This window comes from Rhinolophus ferrumequinum, chromosome 4, assembly GCF_004115265.2.
Source record: "Rhinolophus ferrumequinum isolate MPI-CBG mRhiFer1 chromosome 4, mRhiFer1_v1.p, whole genome shotgun sequence".
NCBI lineage: Eukaryota > Metazoa > Chordata > Mammalia > Chiroptera > Rhinolophidae > Rhinolophus > Rhinolophus ferrumequinum.
In genome coordinates, this window is record NC_046287.1 from 460637 (window position 1) to 479921 (window position 19285).

The 19285-nt window shown below is 52.2% G+C and overlaps 1 protein-coding gene across 2 annotated transcripts in view; it reads left to right on the top strand.

Moving 5' to 3' along the window:
- Nucleotides 1-19285, top strand: part of DLGAP2 (DLG associated protein 2) — a 452087-nt gene that overhangs the window by 231866 nt on the left and 200936 nt on the right. For both annotated transcript variants that reach the window (XM_033104757.1, XM_033104759.1), the window contains one exon: nt 11284-11316. In XM_033104757.1, the coding sequence (XP_032960648.1) occupies nt 11284-11316 (33 nt within the window). The remainder of the gene's footprint in view (nt 1-11283; nt 11317-19285) is intronic.

Below are 19285 nucleotides of genomic sequence, written 5' to 3' on the forward strand. Positions count from 1 at the left end.
AGTCACACAGACTGTTTTCTCACTGGAAAAGAAACGCAGCTGAAACTCAAAACATTTGTAAAGACCCTCGGCCTTTCCAGGTTGGTTTAACTGCCTTTGCAATTCATGGGACAGAAATGGGAAAAAATACGTTACAATATGTCAAAAAATAGGAAATACAAATTCAAGGCAAATGAAGTGTGGCAGCGGCACCTCCTGCATGTTGTTTCAGCTTTGGGAGCTGTTCTGAGCCCGGTGACCCTGAGCCCAGGCCTGCGGCGCTCACGGCTCTGTCCATGGTTCCAGCCGCACGCTCTCTGGGCCCTGTCCCTCCTGGGACTTAAGACAGCGGCTTACACAGAAGTGACATTTTGCTGACACTTTGGGGACAAGCTAAGGATGCACTGATGTCAGCGAAAGGATATTTGATACAGAAGCTTGCAGGGGGCATATTTATGGCTTAGGGAAGTGGAAGGCACCCTGGCAGCCTTGGACCTGCTGTTCCTTACGGGCTGTGATAGGCTTGTGGCCTCCGTCTGTCCACACCACTGTACTGCAGACCCCCGGGACCTTTGCTAATTCACACAAACTTGATTTTCACAATAACAAGGTAGGCTGATCCCGAGGCTCATACTTACTTTCTGTGTGCGGTTTATCAGAAATAGATAGGGAATATGTCTGAACACCTGATTTTTAAAACATTACTAAGCATTTATAAGATCTATGAATGAGGGTGCTCACTCACACCACAAGTGCTTCTGTGTATGAGTCCATCTCTGTGTGTGTGTCCACCTGTGTGTGAGGACGAGACAGGAAGTGTGTGCATGCATCTGTGTTTTACGTATTTATATGGTATGTGTGTTTGTACAGTTAGATCTCAATGGGAAGGTAAGTCGGGGGAATAGCTAAATGTTCACGGGAATGTAGCTGGTTTGGCACAGAATACAGAAGGAATGTCCACGTTATGACATGTGGTAGATGGATGGGAGTTCGGTACAGCACAATGTGTGAAGTTTGGGGTGGTTTCCTCCAGAGGGGGACGGATGTCATTTTCAAAGGCTGGCTGGGCACAGCAGGCCACCCCCCCTGTGGAAGGAGAAGCCCACCTACCCACTGACAAAAGTGTAAAGGGCCTGGGGATCTGCCTGGCAGCACTGGTGGGCAGTGGGTGTGTCACAGGCTGTGTCCTGTGAGCCTGGCTCCCAAGAGGGCGTGACTGCAAGACGCCAGAGGCCAGAGGTCCCAGCAGAGAGCACAGCAGGCGTGTTTGGGTTCCCAGGCTGGACTGGCGGTCTCACGCGTGACCGCTGCCCCCCCCAGCCCCATTTCTGAGTGTGCCTGGCAGGGGGCCCATTGCCACGACTGCGTTCCAGCATTTCCTCATGCCGATGTCCGGTACGTCCCTTGGAAGGGACACAGTGGGCACTAGGGCCCTGCCTGGCTGAGTGCTGCGAAACGCCCCGCCTCTGTGCTGGCTGGTAACTTGTCATTGCATGTGTTTTTGTGAGTTTTGGTGACGAGCCTCATGGTGACAAGAACGTTGACATTCAGGTTTTCCCAGGTGCTCATTCTGCCTCCTGTGAACCTGCCGATGAGCGGGGAGTGTGACGCACGGCATCGCGGCGCCCATCGTGTTTGTTTTTATGGGGCGGGGACGAAGTAAATGACGCCTTTACCCAAATGCACAGATAAATGAATGAGTTTGGGGCTGAACAGAGAACAGGGTGCCGGGACAGGGGCTTGCTCAGGGTGACTCTCTCCCTGCGGGAAGGTGCCCGAGCTGAGAGAGGGGAGAGCAGCTGCAGACACTCCCCAGTCCTGTAAGTGACAGAACCTGGTGACAGGTGCCAGCGGTGACAGCAGGGGACAGCGGGGGAGCGGGGTTGGCGGCAGGGAGCCTCGCCCTTGATGACTTAGGCTTGTTCCCTTAAGTGTGACGGGAAGCCACCAGAGGGCTGAAGACAGGGGTGGCATGGTTAGACTGTGCCTCAGAGCATGTCGGACTGCCAACAAGGGCAGCCCGCAGGCTGGGACCCCAGTGCAGCCCCGTTTGGCAGCCTCTGCAGAGGCGCTGGCAGTGGAGATGGGGCAGAAGGCGGGGTCGGGTTCAGCATCAACACGGTGGGGACACAGACATTTAGTGCACTGCAAGGGTCTTCCAGGAAGGGCCCATCTGGAGGCCGCCCGTCCTGGGCAGGAAGGAGAACTCAGGGGAGCAGGGACTGTGGGCATCAAGAGGGTGTTGGGGTGTGGCTGCACGTGGGAGGCTCGCCAGGCCAGCCCAAGAGGACTGCTGTCGCTGCTGGATGAGGGTCTCAGCTGTCGGTGGGCCTGGCGGCGTCAGCAGGCGTCAGGCCTGTGCACCTGATCGCCAATGTGTCATCACATAAGTGACTGGCGGTTAAGCCATGCACTTGAGTGCGTCCTCGCAGGGGGCCATGAGAAGTGCCATCAGCGTTGGACCCGGGGGTAGCGTTGTGTTAGGACAGAGGGCAGGTGTGCTGCCTGATGACATCGAGAAGACTGACCTGGGACGCGTCCTCGGAAAACAGAAATTTGGGTGAATACAAGCTGCCCTCGTGCTGTTTCCGTGAGAACGGGACTTAATGGGAACGGACCGCCGTGCTCTCGCAAATGTGGTTCATGGTGAGAAAGGGAATGGCAAGAACGCCGTCGGTGCAGGGTCCTTGGGCTCATGAGTGACTCCCGGACAGGCTGGCCACCCAGGAATAAGCTGCCGGTCCTGGCCACCAACCTGCCTGTCTGACCCACCACAGGCCAATGATGCCATTACCTTTTCCTGACCGACTGAAAGAAAGAGGGACGCTGCTTATTTACAGGTGGTTGTCATGGGAATTACGATTGCAGCCACGAGCAGCCTTGAATTTCATAGGACACAATGGCACGAAACAGTCACCTGTGCTGATGGAGGGCGAGCCACTCACTCCTCTTGACTCTGTCCCAGGCGCACTTTGACCTGGCAGCAAGTACTTTTGGGTTCAGTGGTAATGGGACCCTGTTTTTCCTCAAATTCCAATAAATTACTTGTTTTCTTAAATCAAGCTAACTCTGAAAGCCAGTTCCCAGAAACACCCCCAAGTCAAACAGGTCATTTGGGGATTTGATAGGAGACAGAGCGGCCGGCGTGTGAACTCACAGGTCTGTGGCATCTGGTGTGGGCACTGTGTGGAGGGCCAGGTGTTCTAGAAGGGACAGGTGTTCTAGAAGGGTCGGGTGTTCTAGAAGGGTCGGGTGTTCTAGAAGGAGTGCTCGGAGCACAACTGAGCCCCAGCACGTGGCTGCTGCTAGGAGCATGGCAGCTGTCAGTCAGTCCTTGTTGAAGGAAGGGGAGAAGGAATAAAGGAAGCTGTCCCTCAGACATTTGAACCTCCGTACATTAGCAGTGATCGTGACAGTTGAACTGTGGATTTCATTACGGGTCCCCAGTACATGGCGGTGGCCAGCAAACAGTGACACCCAGACAACAGAAGGCAACGTGGTCTCATCTATCCGTGGGTTTTATATTTTCTTCTCTGTGGCTCATTGCTTTATTAAAGCTATTGACGTCTTGGTTTGCCTTCACATTTTAAAATTTATTTTAAAAAAACGCGTTAGAATTCTGTTTCATGCAGTATTTGATTGCAGGAACTCTCCCACTCTGTTCACCAATTAACAGGGGAGCACACTACCATCAAGCATGTTGCCTAGTTTCTGGGTTGCTCTTTTCCTGTGTTTCATAAGTTTTGCAGGAGCCTCCATACAACTTTGTGCTATTTTGCGGATACTGCACAGTTGTGATGTGCGTTAAAAGGTAACAGATCGCACATAATGATCTGCTTGATGGACCATTTTGAAAATGGTTAGAAACAAAACTTGCATAATTTCCTCCCCAGACGTTTATGCTAATTCCTTCCCCAAAGGGCTTTATAGGTTCAGACAACCCCGCCCCTCCTTCACAGCCCCGCCCTCTTCCCCACCCCACCCCCCGCCCCTCCTTCACAGCCCCGCCCTCTTCCCCACCCCACCCCCTGCCCCTCCTTCACCAGCACCTCCTCCCCGTCCCAGGTCTTAGATATTGGAATGGGTTCTTCATCGGTGTCTGCCCGAGGGAGCACCTTCTTATCTTTATAGATTAATAATCAATGAAACTTCCTTTAAAACTGCTGACATTTGCTCATCGATTAATATGTGCTAGGTTAGGGATAGGGCATTTGCATGCTTATCTCATTTCGTTTTGGAACAACCCTAGGGGTAGAATCTATTACTCTCCTCTAGATAATAAAACTGTGTCCTGTTTATTTTGAAATTGGAACAAATTCAGATGATGGGACTATAACAGCTAATATTGAGGACTTGCTTCATGCCAGAAGTAGTTTTTCTTTGTACTTAACACATTTGCATTTTTAAAATTTTTTTCAAATTAAAAATTAATGTGTTCACTGAGTGTTTCACTTCAGGTTTTTCTCTCCCTACCTAAGCTATAGAACCTCTCTATTCCCTTCCTTAGAAATAACTCCTCATAAAAAGCTACAGTGTATCATTCTGGGCTTTCCTATGATTTATAAATGTATAGCATCAGTATATCATGATACCATATCATTGCATGTCATCTAGCACAATGCCTGGCACACAATAGGCTCTCTAAAATAGTTATTAAATAAAATAAACAATAAATATTGAGAAAATAAAGAATACCTTTTCGGAAATGAATTGAGATACAGTGTTTCACCCTTCAATCTCTCTGTTTATTTTGAACATTTGGGATTTTTCATTTTAGCAATAAGATTTTATACTATAGAGAAATGAGGGTTTATTCGAGAATTCCTCAGCTGATGAATAGTCAGGTTATTTGAGCTAGTACATCAAGTGACAGTGTCATATAGACATGTTGTCATGTGTCATTAGTTGTATTGTCATATGTCATGCATTGTCATATAGCTGGGTTGTCATACAGTGTTGCCACATATATTGCCATGTCACATGTCATAAATGTCACGTCATGTCGTATTGTCATAGCCTTATTATGTCACATATTGTCATTGTTATATTATGTGGTCATGATGTCATAGTCGTCATGTGTTATGTATTGCTATAGTCATGTGATGTCACGTTGTAAGTCGTGTTGTCATGTGACATGTATTGCCATATAGCTGTGTTAGAATATAGTCATGTTGTCACATGTCACTATATGGTCGTATTGCTGCATGTCGTGTATTGTCATGTCGTGTCCTACAGTCGTCTTGTTCCCGTTAGGTTGTCTCATGTCACGTGCCTGGGTGAGTGAGTGCCTGTCATCTGATGCTCGCAGAGGGTCCATTCCCATGCACGGTGGTGTTTGGTTTCGTGGCGTGGCAGGTCCGACCCAGCGCTCCGCCTCCCATTCCAGGGTGGTTTCGCCTGCAGCCGTTCCTGATGAGGAGCGACTCTCAGTACGGAGCCCAGGACGCCTCTGCGGCTGCGGCTGCGTGGCGACTCAGCGGAAAGGCTGACAGGGTGTTGTCCCCCCCAGCCCCACTAGTCACTGTCCCAGCTGGAGGACGCAGAGGAGGACGCAGGAAGCAGCAGATCAGTACAGTTCACCGCAGCCCAATGCTGCCCTCCATCCCGTCACCCCACCCACATGCCAGCTCCAAACCCTGCCTGCTGCCCCTCGCCCACCTGCCCCACCCGCACTGCCCACAGCGGTGCCTCCCCCGCAGCGCCTGTGCCGCGGGGCAGCCTGCGCAGAGCGGAGCGCACTGTGTCTGCTTCCTGAGAAGGAGCACCGATGCTTCCCCCCTTCACGTGGGATTTGGGGAGCCGCAGGAAAGGGGTGTCCCAGCGTCAGTGATCTTGAAATTGGCCTTGCCAGGAGTTCTGGGGCGTTGGCAGTTCTGTGGAGCCGAGTTTGGCAGCCGCAGAGGCACCTGTGTCCGCCGCTGCTCCAGCGGGGCCCCTTGGAGAGCTGACCTAGGCTCGCTCCTTCAGCTGCACCCAAGCCCCAGTGGGTCACGGGTGCCACAGGGGCTGTCACCATGCTCTGCAGGAGGGAGGGACAGAAGGTCTGGGTGTGCCCGTTACTTCACATGCAGCTGAACGCCGCCTCTCTAAAAATACGCGCATGAATTTAGAGCAACCTCCGTGGATAAAATGTTTTATGGATTTTCAGCTGAGACGCAGCCGTTCCTCTTCCCCGGAAGATTAAAATAGGGTACATTCCTTATGCCAACGAGAGGGCAGGCTGGGCCCTCACTGTGTGCTTGAGCGTGGGAGTGACCGCCTGGCCCCCTGGGGCTGCGTCTGCTGTGGCTGTGGGTCACAGGCTCTGTGATCAGCAGGCCCATTCCTGGTGTCATCAGCGTGGGTGCGTGTAGTCTTCTGGTTCAGGTGACACTCCGCGCTAATGACAATCAGGTCTCAGAGTACCCAGTTGAATTCCCTGCTACACTGTGGATTCTTTTCCACGGCTGTTGCTCAGGGAAGTAGTAAAATGAGCAGACCCACCTAGTGGTAACGAATCCCACGGTGCATGGGGTGGGGCCGTGGTGGTGGGGGCGGTGCCGTGGGGTAGGGGCGGGGCTGCGAGGCGGGGGCGGGGCCGTGAGCGGGGCAGGCGCTGGGGCTCTGGCAGAAAAGCAGGACGGGTCCAGATGGACAGCAAGTGTCCCCGGCAGAGCCCCAGCTCAGAGCCAGGCTCCGCCGTGTAGATACTTGGTGTCACTCGCTACCAGAAGCAGGTCAGCTGCCCCCCTTACAGGGGCCTAGATGGGGAAACCTAGGCTCCGAAGGGCCCACGGAAAACCCCTACTGCATGGCCTCCTCACAATGAGCCTCACACACCTGTGACACGTGTGACAGTTACTTTGATATGAAACCGTGATGAAGTGAAGCGCCGTGATCTGCCCAGTGTCTCCCAGTGGTCTCAGTGTCACATCAGCGACTTAGAACGGAAGGAGCCTACCACCGGGCTGGCTGCTGGCTCACTGTCCCTCACAGGTGTCACGGACTGGCCGGACTGGCCGATTAAATGGCCCGCCTGCATCCCTCACAGCCCCAGCGAGTGCTCTTGTTGCACCTACTCCCTCCGTCCGTCTCCATGGCCACCGTTGGTTAAGGTGCTGGTTTGGGGCTGGCAGCTGTAGTTCTCTGGGGGGGAGTGAGCACATGACATGAAATCCCTGGTTACCTTTCAGGAGCCATGACCTCCAGCCCTGCCATGACCCACGCCCTAGCTCGCCCTGTGGCCCTCCTTGCCACGGCACCTCTCCTTCTTCCCAGGCACTGTCCTGGCAGACGTGGCCTCCGTGTCACCCAACCCTGGCAGGGTCACATCCTGTCGGGCATCTCACAGTCTAGCCAGACACTGGCATCTCCTTGTCACTGCTGCTGCTTCTTGCACAAACCCTCCCGGTAGCCATCTTCATACTCTGCTGCCATGACCCCTCGTTCGCTCTCTGCACCAAGGAGCGGCGGCCTCCTGTGTTGCTATTCATGTGAGCTAGGACTGCGCTGCCGTGTGACTGGGGTTCGAGACACTCTTACTGCGTCAGAGAGCATTTTGGTGATGTGAGCGCGGTGTGTGTTACATGAAGGCCTGTCACAGTGCTGGGTGACAAGCAGGGACCCGCCGCTCAGCACAGCTCAGGCTCGCACCTTGGCACAGGCGCTACCTGCTGCTTCTACTGCCTTTGTCCCACTGCCGCTGGGGGACCTGTGTACGTCAGACAGCCGCCTTTCTGTGGGACTTCCCCGGATCCCTGGGGCAAGACAAGTCATACACCCACATTCTTGGGCTATGCCCAGTGCACCTCCCCCGTCTCTGTCCTCGTTACCTGCTGGTGAAGTCCCCAACCTTGGGCAGAGCCAGCTGCTTTCTGAGCTAAGGGACACAGGGTAGAGCAGGACCAGGAGAGGCCCAGAGCGCAGCTGGCCTGGCTCTCACTCAGACAGGGAGAGACCCCTCGGAGTGGACACGGTCAGGGAGGGGGAAGTAAGTGTCATCACGCTGAGGCCAGCAGGCCACCATCAACATGAGTCACTGGTCTGCACTTGAGCTGTTATTTCGGACTGTATTTCTTACAGTGAGGCTGCTGATGTCTGAGACGGTGACCCGTGTAAATGAGGGGACAAGACTTTGACCCCGCACGCTTTCCAGCCAGAGCGCTCACTGTGCACAGGCCACGCGGGCACCGGCAGCTCCACGTGCCCCTGGAGGGGAGCCCCTCCGCTCAGGGTGCGTGTGCCCCAAAGAGCCACAACCTCACCACCTCTAAGAATTCCCCATCCAGCGAGAGGATGGACCTTCAGGGGGATGCTCTGTCACACTGTGCAGCATAGTCACAGGTTGGTGACTTTGTGTCCTGGGCTTAGAACACACAAAGTGGCAGCTCTTCCTCATGACCTTGCTGGAAATCACCTTTGAGAGGATGTGACCTAGATGTCCTAAAGTTTGAACGTGCGTTGGTGGTACCTGAAGGCTTGCGCTCCAGGGGTCCATATGCCACTGGCTGAATTGCCACCTTTCTCTGAACGAGCTCCAGGTTCCGGACTTGAAGTCCCTGAGGGGACCGAGTGCTGAGCTGTACTCTTGTGCCATTACTGCCTTTGAACTTGGGGTAATTTTCACCTATAACCTGTGATGGAGGTCAAATCTACTGAGGCAGATCCTGTCATTGGAGGTCACTTTGGATGCAAATTCAGGTTGCTGTTACAGGAGTGGTGAAAAACCAGTTTCTGATTCATGACCCAAGTAAACTGCCCCATGTTGAATGTTGGTCCTCCTGGGGGGCAGGGGAAGGTGGTCGTGGCCTACGGTGGGGCTGGGGGTGAAGTCCAGTGTTCGCAGGCTCCTCCCGAGCCCCGAGGCTGGTCCCCTCCCCCGTCTCTGTCCTCAGCTGCTTGCTGTGCTCAGTAGCGCTTGGGCAGCCACCTCTGTCTTCCCTGCTCACGGGGTACCTCCCTGAAGCACTGGGAAGATTGTGGTCTCTGCTCTGCCTGTCACCGTGAAAAGAGCCTGGGTCAGGGCACATGTGGCCTTAGACAGGTCCCTTGACGTGGTCAGTTCAGTGGCCTCACGTGCAGTGTGAACAGTGAGAGGATTTCATCCACCTGGAGTGTGACCGTGTGCAGTGTGGAATGACGGCTCTGTCCTGAAACAAGGAGTCTTCATTAAAGACGTTGTGTGGGCTCCCTGGTGCTGGGACCCCTTGGAGTGCGGCCTGGGAACGTGCACGATGCCTTTCAACCGTGGTCGGGGTGCCTCTGGCAGCCTTTATGTTTTGTTCAGGGCCAGCAGACCCACCTGGAGCCGAGAACTCCTCCAGCTCTGGTTCCCGAGGAGGCCCTCAGGGCTTGGCTTCTGGTTTCAACAAGCCTGTGTTTTTACAATTCTGTGGCTTCTTGCCAGGAGCCTCTGGCCAGCAGCTCCTCGTAAGACAGGAAGCGTCTCTTTCAGGTTTCTGGCAGACAGGTGTGGTGGCCGAGTTCCCACTGTCCACGCAGATGAGTGCACGGCTGCTGTTCCACCTATGGGTCCTGGGGTCCCGTCCTCCCTGGGGAGGGACGCAGTGGTCACATCCGCAGTTGGTTCCCTGTCTCTGCCTCCCTCCCTCCCCACCGACAGCACTGTGTCCTCTGCAGCCCAGACACTAGTGCAGTGCCTGGCCTGTGACACACAGGCCAAACTGATGGACACACCCCTGAACCCCAGCGAGAGGCCCCCACCCAGACCCTCGGCGAGGGCGCCGAATGCTTCCTGGTCAGCTCTGCACACGCTTCACACCTGGCCCGCTGCCGTGTCGCGGGGACCTCAGGCTTCAGGCGTGTCTGCGTGTTGGTCACATGTTGCTCGTGGCTTCAGAGAAGAGGGAAGCCCTGTGTTCCTGGCCCCTCCTTTCAAGTGGCTGGGCTCCCAGGTCCTGAGCGCCCCATTTGGACTTACAGAGTCACCAGTGACTTGGCTCTGGGCTCAGCGCTTTGTGTGCCAAAGGCAGATGTGCCATCCGTCCTGCCCTGCAGTCAGAGCAGAAGTGGCCAAGCCTCGGCCACGGTGGCCTGGCCTTTGTCCCCTCCGGCCTCCACCCACTGAGGGGAAGGGAGCAGCAGGCCCGAGGTCTGTCCCCCAGGTGTAAATTGTCCTGTCTCCTAGAAGCTGGGACACTTCAGTCAGGTTTGTTCTGAAGGACACTTTTATCTTCTCTTACACTCTGTCGGAACCCCTCCCCACACCCCTCCTGCTAGACACACGTGAGTTGAGCCTCAGGTGTGGCCTTTCTCCTGTGTGGGCTCCTAATTTTGGTCCCCCCCAACTCTCAGGTCCTCTTATGAAGTTCAGACTCCTGTCCAGCTGCCCTCTGGTACCGTCCCTGCCTCGTCAGCCATGAATCCTCTCCCAGCCTGGCCTGCACCCCGTTCTCCATTTGTCACCTGCTTCTCTGCCTTTGTCCAGGCCTGTCCCTTGACTTGGGCTGCTTCATCCCATGTTTCTGTCTGTGGGAGACCCTGCTGTTCTTCAAGCTCCTGCTCAGATGCCGTGTCTTCTGTGAACCCTTTGCTGCCACTGGACAGGAGTGTGCGCCGGCCCCCGGGAGCCGGGGTGGAAGGAGCCAGCCCTTGGCACTCACCCCTCCTGTCCCTACATGCAGATGTCATTGTCCCCATTGTAGAGCTGAGGGGGTGAGTCATTTGCCCAAAGTCACTCAGAAAAATGGACAGTGGCTGACGTCAGCCTGGCCCCAAGTCTGGACTCCTTCGCATGAAGGACGTGTGTGTTGGAAGGATTTGCAGTCGCGTGCACTGTGCGTGCTCAGTCCCCGACCCTGACGTCTAAACGCCAGTCTGTTCTGGGGCCACCTGATTACGACTCAGGCGACATCTGCGGGGTTAGTGATCTTACGGAAATGTAATGCATACTTTGGCTCATAGTCATTTGTGCCTGAAATGAGCTGTAACAGCTGTAATCCAGGTAAGGTTTAGGTATTAAAATTACGTGGTAAAATAGACCACTCTGACTTCATCAGTCGGTGTGTGTTGAGCACGTACAGGATGAAAATGTTTCACGTGCATAAATGTGACATCGTCACAGCATAAAAATGTAATGCAGAACATTCGCCAGCGGTAGTTCTTGGAGTAAACTTGGTGCAGGCGCGAGGTGGGCAGGCTGCGTCTGCGGTGCCGTGGGTGGGGGCACCTTGGCTGCCGGCTACGAGTGGGGGTGGGGATGTGAGGGGGGCGTGGTGCGGGGTGCGTGGTGCGGGGCGCGTGCTGCGTGCGCGGTGCTTCCCGGGACCCGCAGCCGAGTAACCGCCTGTCTGTCTCTCTCTGCAGAATCCCAGTGCGCGCTGTGCGGGGAGCCGGAAGGTGAGTGTGCGGGGCGCCCCACAGCGGGCCGGGCCGGGCCGGGCCGGGCTCACGCGTGGCGTTCGTGGTGCCAGTCGGTGACAGGCGGCTGTGGGTGCACGGAACATCGGGAACTGACTCGGGGTGTTTGATGGGAAAGCAAGTAAAGTGAGCAGCACAGAGCGTGGCCCGAGAGAGTTCCTCTCGGAAGGGAAGTTGATGTCCCATGTCACGACCAAATGCCTTTCCTATTTCGGATTTAGAGGTTGTAGTTGGTTTTCTCCAGGCAATAAGCGTCAGCATTGGAAATGCGTATTTCTCGTCTGTAAACTTATCAGCCAGGTGCTGTGAGCCTCACCTGGGGCCCGGCCGGCAGGACGGCCATCAGCCACTGAAGCTGCCGGCAGCCACGGGGTGCGCTAGAATTCGGATTTCAGCTGAGCTGCACCACCTCTGAGTACCTTTAAAGGTGGAGCTCCTGAGCTCACAGTCTGTTAAGTATGTTCCAAAACAGTGGAAGCCAAAATTTATGTCACATTTTGATGACAGAATAAGAAGGGATAAAGAATAGGTGGTGAACAGCTGCTGCATGAATGGGGACTCTGAATTGTGCTCTTGAGCACAACAAGTTGTGCTCTTGTTGTCTGCTCTCAGCAAATAGAGGCAGAATGGCTAGAAACTGAATAGCCTTATGGAGATGGGGAGATGGGGGAGATGGGGGGGACAGGGAGACAGCCCAGGCCGGCCCTGCCCAGCCATGGGGACCGGTGGTGCTGGCGGGGTGGGTGGAGGCGCGGTGTGTGTGGTGCTGTGCAAGCTTCACCACACCCCCTGCAAACGTCTCCTCCACCCATGAGCTGAGAAAAACTGAATATGCAGTTAACTTGGAAATGCCATCAAAACCCGATTTCTCCAATGTTTGTGTACTTGAGGTATTATGCCAGTTTTCAACATTCTTCCTGCATTGTTTAGGAATGTGATGCATAGAAACAGCCATGGTAATGTCAGTGACAGGTTTGGAAGTCTTCAGCTTCGCTGGCATGTGAAACATGAGCCTTGGGACCCTGGTATTTCCAGGGTCAAAGGCAGTGCTGTCGGGTGGTTTCAGGTGTGGTTCTGCCGCCTGGCGAGCTCACGTGCCGTGGCCGACTGAGAGTTCGCCCACAGGTGCCATCCTCCAGGCACTGGGGACTTCATTATTTCTTATCATGACTATCTGTTGTCGTCCCTCCACAGGGAGCATGCGTGTCCTGCTCTGTCTTTGTGTGTAATTCTGTCATCCCCCCCAACACACACGTACACGCACACAATACACATGCACACACACGCGAACATACAGCACACACACGCACACTGCTGGGGGAGTTCCCATGCGCCTTGTATACTGGAGAAACCGCGGCTCGCCCGCACGGCAGCATGTGTTCTCGTCTGTTGTTTCTGTGAACACACGCGTTCCCTGGGACGGCTGCGTGGGCTGTGTGGAGAGGGGTTTGCTGTTTGCTGTCACAAGAGCAGCTTTAGGTCCCAACAAGTCAGCACACTCATGTCGAGAGCTGAGGCTGAGTCAGGCTGGAGAGTTCCCTCGGGGGTCCTCGCTCAGTGGACATCAGAGCAGTGGCGTTGACTGGGAGTGGCCCCAGGCTGACCCTGATGGCCACCCAGCCTCCCACACCACCAGCACCCAAGCGTCCTGGCCACAGGTCCAGAGCCCGTGCGCCCAGCGCCTTCAGATGGCTGACCAGAGCCAGCCCGTCCTGGCCAGGGTTGGGCATGCTTTCCCCGGCAGCCTGCTCTGGCACCGCTTTCTCGTCACACAGATTGTCAGCCGCACCCAAGGTGTTAAAGTGTCGCGAGAAGAGGGAAGGCACATGTTTGTTATTGCCCTGGGGGCAGATACAAAGAATATTTAGAGTGAGACCGAGTTGACTCCATGGAAAACGGAGGCCAGCTGTCGGCGGAGGACACCCTGAGGGCTGGCCCGGTCGGGCAGGCGCAGGTGACTGTCCAGGGAAGGCGGACATGGGCGATGGTGTCTTAGCTGCCGCCTGCCCCCCACCCGTCTCCGCTCTGCTGTGCATCTCTGAAGCAATTTGGCAGTTCAGATATGCAGGTGGAGTCACTCCAAAGCAGAGAGGGAGGCGAGGCATCATTTGATGGCATGGTCTCAGCTGTGCTGTGTTTTTTGAAAAGCACTATCGTATGAATATTCATACATTTTTAAATAATTTAAGTAATTAGTCTAAGTGAGAGCTGGCTGGGTGCAGCGAGTGGAATCTGAAATCAGCTTTTTTGTTCAGTAATTTTTTCGGCAGCTTCTATCAGTTAACTCATAAACACCTTCGTACAGAAAGGATCAGAGCCAGAGGCTGGAAACAGAATGTTCGAGATCTGGACGCCTGGTGTTCGTTACGTTCAGAAGGTTAAGGCATCAACTCATTTAGCTTCTGTGCTTCTTGTCAGGAAGCTGTTGGCGGTCTTTCACTGCTCAGCCAGTGAAGTGGGCACCCCCATTTGCATTTTAATGATTACTTGTCTGGGAGAGAGGTGCAGACTGAGTAGTTAGCATCGTCTCGGATGATAGTATCTGTCAAGCCAGTGAGACTGGGAACAAAGTTTACAGGATGTTGGAGACCCCCGATTCTGCAGTGATGGGTCCCTGTAATGCTGTGGCCTGTTTTTCATAGAACTAAAGATTTTCATTGTATATAAAACCTAGATCACAGTTTCAATATGCAAATACATGGCAAGGGTTCTGAAATCTGCACGACTGTTTTTAGGGGGTGAAATGTTTCATGGATGCATTGATTACTATCTTTTTTCCTATTCAGAACATGCCGACAATTCAACTCTGAATCTTGACAGAGGAGCAGGAAAATGGAGGAGGCTCTTAGTGAATCAGCTTTATCGTGCCGCCCGAAAGCACAGAGTGACTATAGTGTTTCACTAGCTGGGGACCTATTCCCCCAAAAATTAAAAAATAAAAAATAAGTTTAAAATTTACTAACAGCAGTCTTATTTTTAAAATAATTTGCGATAGTAATATAAGACGACTGTTTCAATTTGTATCGTTTTCCTAGTGGTTCCTGTTACTTTTTAGATATTGGCAATAACTGGATATTAGATGGCAAGACCATTTTGTTAGTCTATCTTGACACTGCAAGTACTCCTAAGGGTTTTGTATGATGTAACCCATCAATTTTGTATAGGAAAATAGTTTGAGAGTATATGATGCATTTCAAGCCGTACTGACAGATACATGATGCCACCTGCTTTTTAACAAGACCACGGGGACAGTTATGGACATTGGGTAGGACCACACGTGTCAAATCATGGATTTGTCTGTTTGTTTACATTTCTGTGATTCAGTCTGCCCTCCTGGCAAATAGATTTTCTGGTGTGGAAACACAGGTGCTGGTGCAGGGACGCGTGAGACCTTATTCAAAATCCACGACAGAGTGATAACAATGTCTTGGATGTGTTATTTAACCCGATTAAAAGTAAGAAATAAAATATAATATTACGATATAAATTTGGCACAAAAGGGATATACCATAAAATGTAGGGACAGATGTTAGCATGAAAGAGTTTTCTGTGAAGGAGGCCTCAGGATTGTAGCTTCAAAAGCAGTGGACGTTTGTGGTGACGTGAATATGCACTGGGTTATTGGGGAGCGTTACTTGTAGAAATCCCATCTCAGAAGTAAAATAGAGGTTTTCAAAAAATTTAATATATGAGATATTCTTTCTAAACCTTTTTTTTCTTTTAACTTTGACACAAATTGTGTTGTGCTGTTGGAGCTTTGGACACACACACAGACTTACAGACTGATACTTTACTGTAGACAGAAGAGGCCTGGGTGCCCGCCTGTCCCCTCCCACCTCAGGGAAGGACAGTGGAGGTTCTTTCCTGTGTTAGTAGCAAGTGTTCTTGATGTTTAAATGCAAATATTCACGATTTCCCCACAGATTCTAAACAGGGAAATTTCACACTGTTTTGTGCCATTGAATATATATCACCTGCGATTGAAAGGCCTCGTCACAACTGAGAAAAAATAAGGTTGCTTTTTGGAAACTGCGTGTCAAATGGTTTCGAAAGAAGCATTTCTGTCCCCTTCCCAGCCCCTTTCCATGCCAGTCCCTGGAAAGGGAGGCTGTCTTCTTTCCAAGTACAACTGCTACCCCCCTCATTTTGAGAGTGTACCTTTTAAATTCTATGCTTTGGATAAAATGCAGTTTACTGATTTCCGTTCTCGGATGGTTAGTGGAACGTAACCAGCATTTGTTACATTGCCAACATGTGCCACCACTCTAGACAAAATTAGTGTTGCTTAGGGACTAAGGAATTCAACTGATTTTTGAGAGAAGACAGAACTCCACTCCAGCCATCTGTCTGCTGGAACCTAAAAATGGCTAGTGTGTTACTGGAAATCGGAGTGTCTGGGGTAAGAGAGGGACACTCTCCCCTAACAGTTTGTGACGCAGGACATCAGAAAGCATGGAAGGCCGAGCGGATGAGGCATCTCTGACCCCCCCCACTACAAACTTACAAACTCGCTGTGTGGTACGTGTCAGAATTTGTTTTCAGTGCTCAGTTGAGCGTCAGTGAAAGAAAGGGAAGCCCCTGGGTCCCGAGAATTAAGAAAGAATGATAACTGGAAGGTAAGCATGCGTCAAGGCTGCACAGCCCCTGAGAAACAACTCCCAGGAGGGATATTGGGATTGGGAAGAGCTGTGACACTCAGGCCGGCGAGAAGTGCAGTTGCCGTCGCGAGGTGTGGGGGAAGATGACCCTGGAATGAAGCCTGAATCTCAGTAGGTTTCCCTGTCTGTAGAAAACACTGGCCCAAGAAAGTCCAAAGGAAGCTTATCACACTTCCAGGGAGGGTCTTGGGTGGATGTAAAGTTGCAACAAGAAGCACACACTCGGGTGTGGGTGTGCGATCTGAGTCTCCACCACTTGTGTGCTGCAGAAGGGCCACATGGTGAAATCAGAGTGAACATTGTTCCAGCTCAGTTATGATTCTGTTGGAACCCGAGGGCTGTGGCAGAATCAAAATCACAAATTATCAAGACAGTCTTTGACAACAGATTCATGTGACTCCTCCTCCACTAAACACCCCAACCCTGTAGAAAAACATACAATAAAATACTACAATCCATATAAAGAAACTTCAAGGGGGTGAGAAGATATGAAAGAAGAATGAACAACAAAAGTGCATGCGTGACAGACTGTCACAGACTATAGATATTGGGTATGTTTGAAATTATTAAGTAGATTTCCAAAAGAAAAAGGGACCACAATAAAAGAAACATCTAGAATGAAAAAAGACATTAAAAAACAAACAATAGCTAGAAACAAGAAATGTCATTTAAATTCACTGCTGTGTCCGTATGTTATAAAGTGGATTAGACAGAGCTGAAAAGAGAATGACCAAACTAGAAAATAGATATAAGGATATTACTTAGAATTTCCCATGAAAACATAAAAGGTGATATGAAACAGGAATTAAGATGCATGAAAGATGGCTTCTCTGGATTACGTGAGAAATTAAAGGGCATAAAGAAAACACGAGAGGCATTACTCAAATAAAGGCTGCGATTTTTCCAGAACTGACGAACTTTCTTGTGCTTACTTGGTCTAAAGACTCCCAATACTGAAACCAAATAAATAAAAACACATCCACGTGTTGTAAAGTGAAACTTCATAATATAAAAATAATCTTAAATATCTCCATGGGAACGAACAGATTACTCCCAGTGCAGTGGTTTCCAGGAGGCTTGTAGTCATCCAAATAGATGCTGGTGGCTTTGCAATGGAACCTAAAAGTTGCTGAGAAAATGAAGGGAGTAAGGACACCACCACACAGTGTGGGATGGGATAGAGGAGAAGAGGGGAGGCTCAGGAAACCCAAGATGCATGACAGAAATGACAAGTATTTTTACAGATAAAGTCATTATTTAATGATAAAAGGATGCTCTCTAAGGAGCTAAAACAATCATCTACTTTAGAATAGACTCAAAATATTCAAAGAAAGAAGAAGGGGAAGGGGAAGGAGAAGGAGAAGGAGGTTACAAGGAGAAACTAAAATCTAAACTTGTGTTGGGAGGCTCCCTGGTCCAGCACACAGCCTCTTGCTGGAGGAGCTGGTCATCTTGAGAGCGCGTGACCTGTCAGAGGGTCCCTGGCCGCCGTGTCCCTGTGAGCATGCTGCCGCCCCTCGCACCCCTCACTGTCTGCTGAGGGGGGTTCTTGCCCAGTTCATAGTGGTCAATGTTTTGCATGACCTCAGTCCTTTTATACTTGTGGCTTAAGTGGCATTTCAGCAAGTGCCCAAACGATGTGTGCTGTTACCAGAAGTATTTGCACAGACCAGGACCCTCTTGGTTTCAAGAGGAGCACGGTTTCACATGGACCACTCCCTTGGGGGGCCTCTCTGCTCTCCCTTCCTGGGGTCCTCAAAGCTCAGAGAACACAGCTTCCCATCACCCCAGGCTTTCTAGCAGCTGTACCTGTGTGTTCTGAAGCGCAGGTCCGATTCTGTCACTCCCTTCCTCAAATGGTGTCAAGGTCCTTCGTCTGTGGCTGAATTCCCCACTCAGAATCTCCTGAGCTTTCCAGAACCTGCCTTCCCAACCCCATTTAGCCACTTGTAAGGGGCCCCCTCCATGTGCTGCTCACCACATACTGACGGTCCCTGAGTGCACTCTGGGCTCGGGAGGGTTTACGTGACGTGAGGGACAGAGGAGGGAGGAGTGCTGCGTGGGGACAGTGAGTGTGCGTGTGTGTGCATGTGTGTGCATGTGTGTGCGTGCGTGTGCGTGTGTGTGATGAGCATAGAGAAAAGCATCGACGGTACACGGGGTGATTTGCTTTCACTATCTCAGCAGAGGTGAGGGTTTGCATGGCTGGGGGAGAGGAGATGTGGTGCTTTGTATTAAAAAAGGCAGAGTCTGGGGAATGCCTGTGGGGCCAGCCCGATGTCTGCCTGGCGGGACCGTGTCCTCCCCATCAGGAGCCACACGCCCCTGGGGCTGAGGTCCACACCCACCCGTGACCGTGCCTCAGGCTGCCCTCCATTCTCCCTGCTCTGCAGAAGCCTGCTGCTGCCCGGGCCACGCACTGGTTTGGTATGTCCGCACTTGGAGCCCAGGAACCATGTCACTTGCACCGTTGCCTTCCACTGCTCCCACAGAGCTCTTTGCACCTCTGTCCTGTCCTTGCCAGTCAAGTGCATAAAGATGACCTTCGCTCTCGGGTCTTGTTACCAACAAAGGCGGTTTTGTTAGCTTCGCCTGGACTCAGAAGTGAAGCCACAGCTATTGAGTATGATGAAAGCGAGTAGAGATGGGCTGAACTGCATGTCCTGCTGGTGTCTGAGACGGTCACACTTGTGCAGTGTGCAGAATGCTATAAGATGCACACGTTTCTATACTTTCAGATTACGCAGTATCTGAGATCCAAGCATTCAGCTGGCATCAAAACAATTTTACCTCACTAATTTGCTCAAGGAATAAGTAAATTTTTCACTTTTCGTCACCAAGTAATTTAAATATCAGGGCTCAGGTTCTGTGGTTTAGACATGTGTCTTCTTGTTGCTTAAGTTCTGCCTGTTTGCTGCATTTGGAGCATGTGTGGGACACAAACATACACACCGGCCCGGCAGGGTGAGGAGGAGCCAGATCAGAGCTCCTCTTAGCGGCTCGCGGCAAGTCCTTTGAAACACTGAACACATGGCTCAGGAGGGAGATTTAACTTGAGGCCAGCGTCCGCCCTCACCTTCCACGGTACGGTGTCACCACTTTGCAAGCAAGAACTTTGCTCTGACGGTGACAGCCATCCACGCCACCCCACGGCGCACGCGTAAAACACGCAGCCTGAGTGCCTTCTGGTCGGCCTGCTGAGACTTCAGCTCCTAAGACTCCCTCGGATCCTCTGAAGCCCCAGGAGCACAGAGAACGCGGTGTCTACGTGAAGTCGCCCTCCCGCAGCG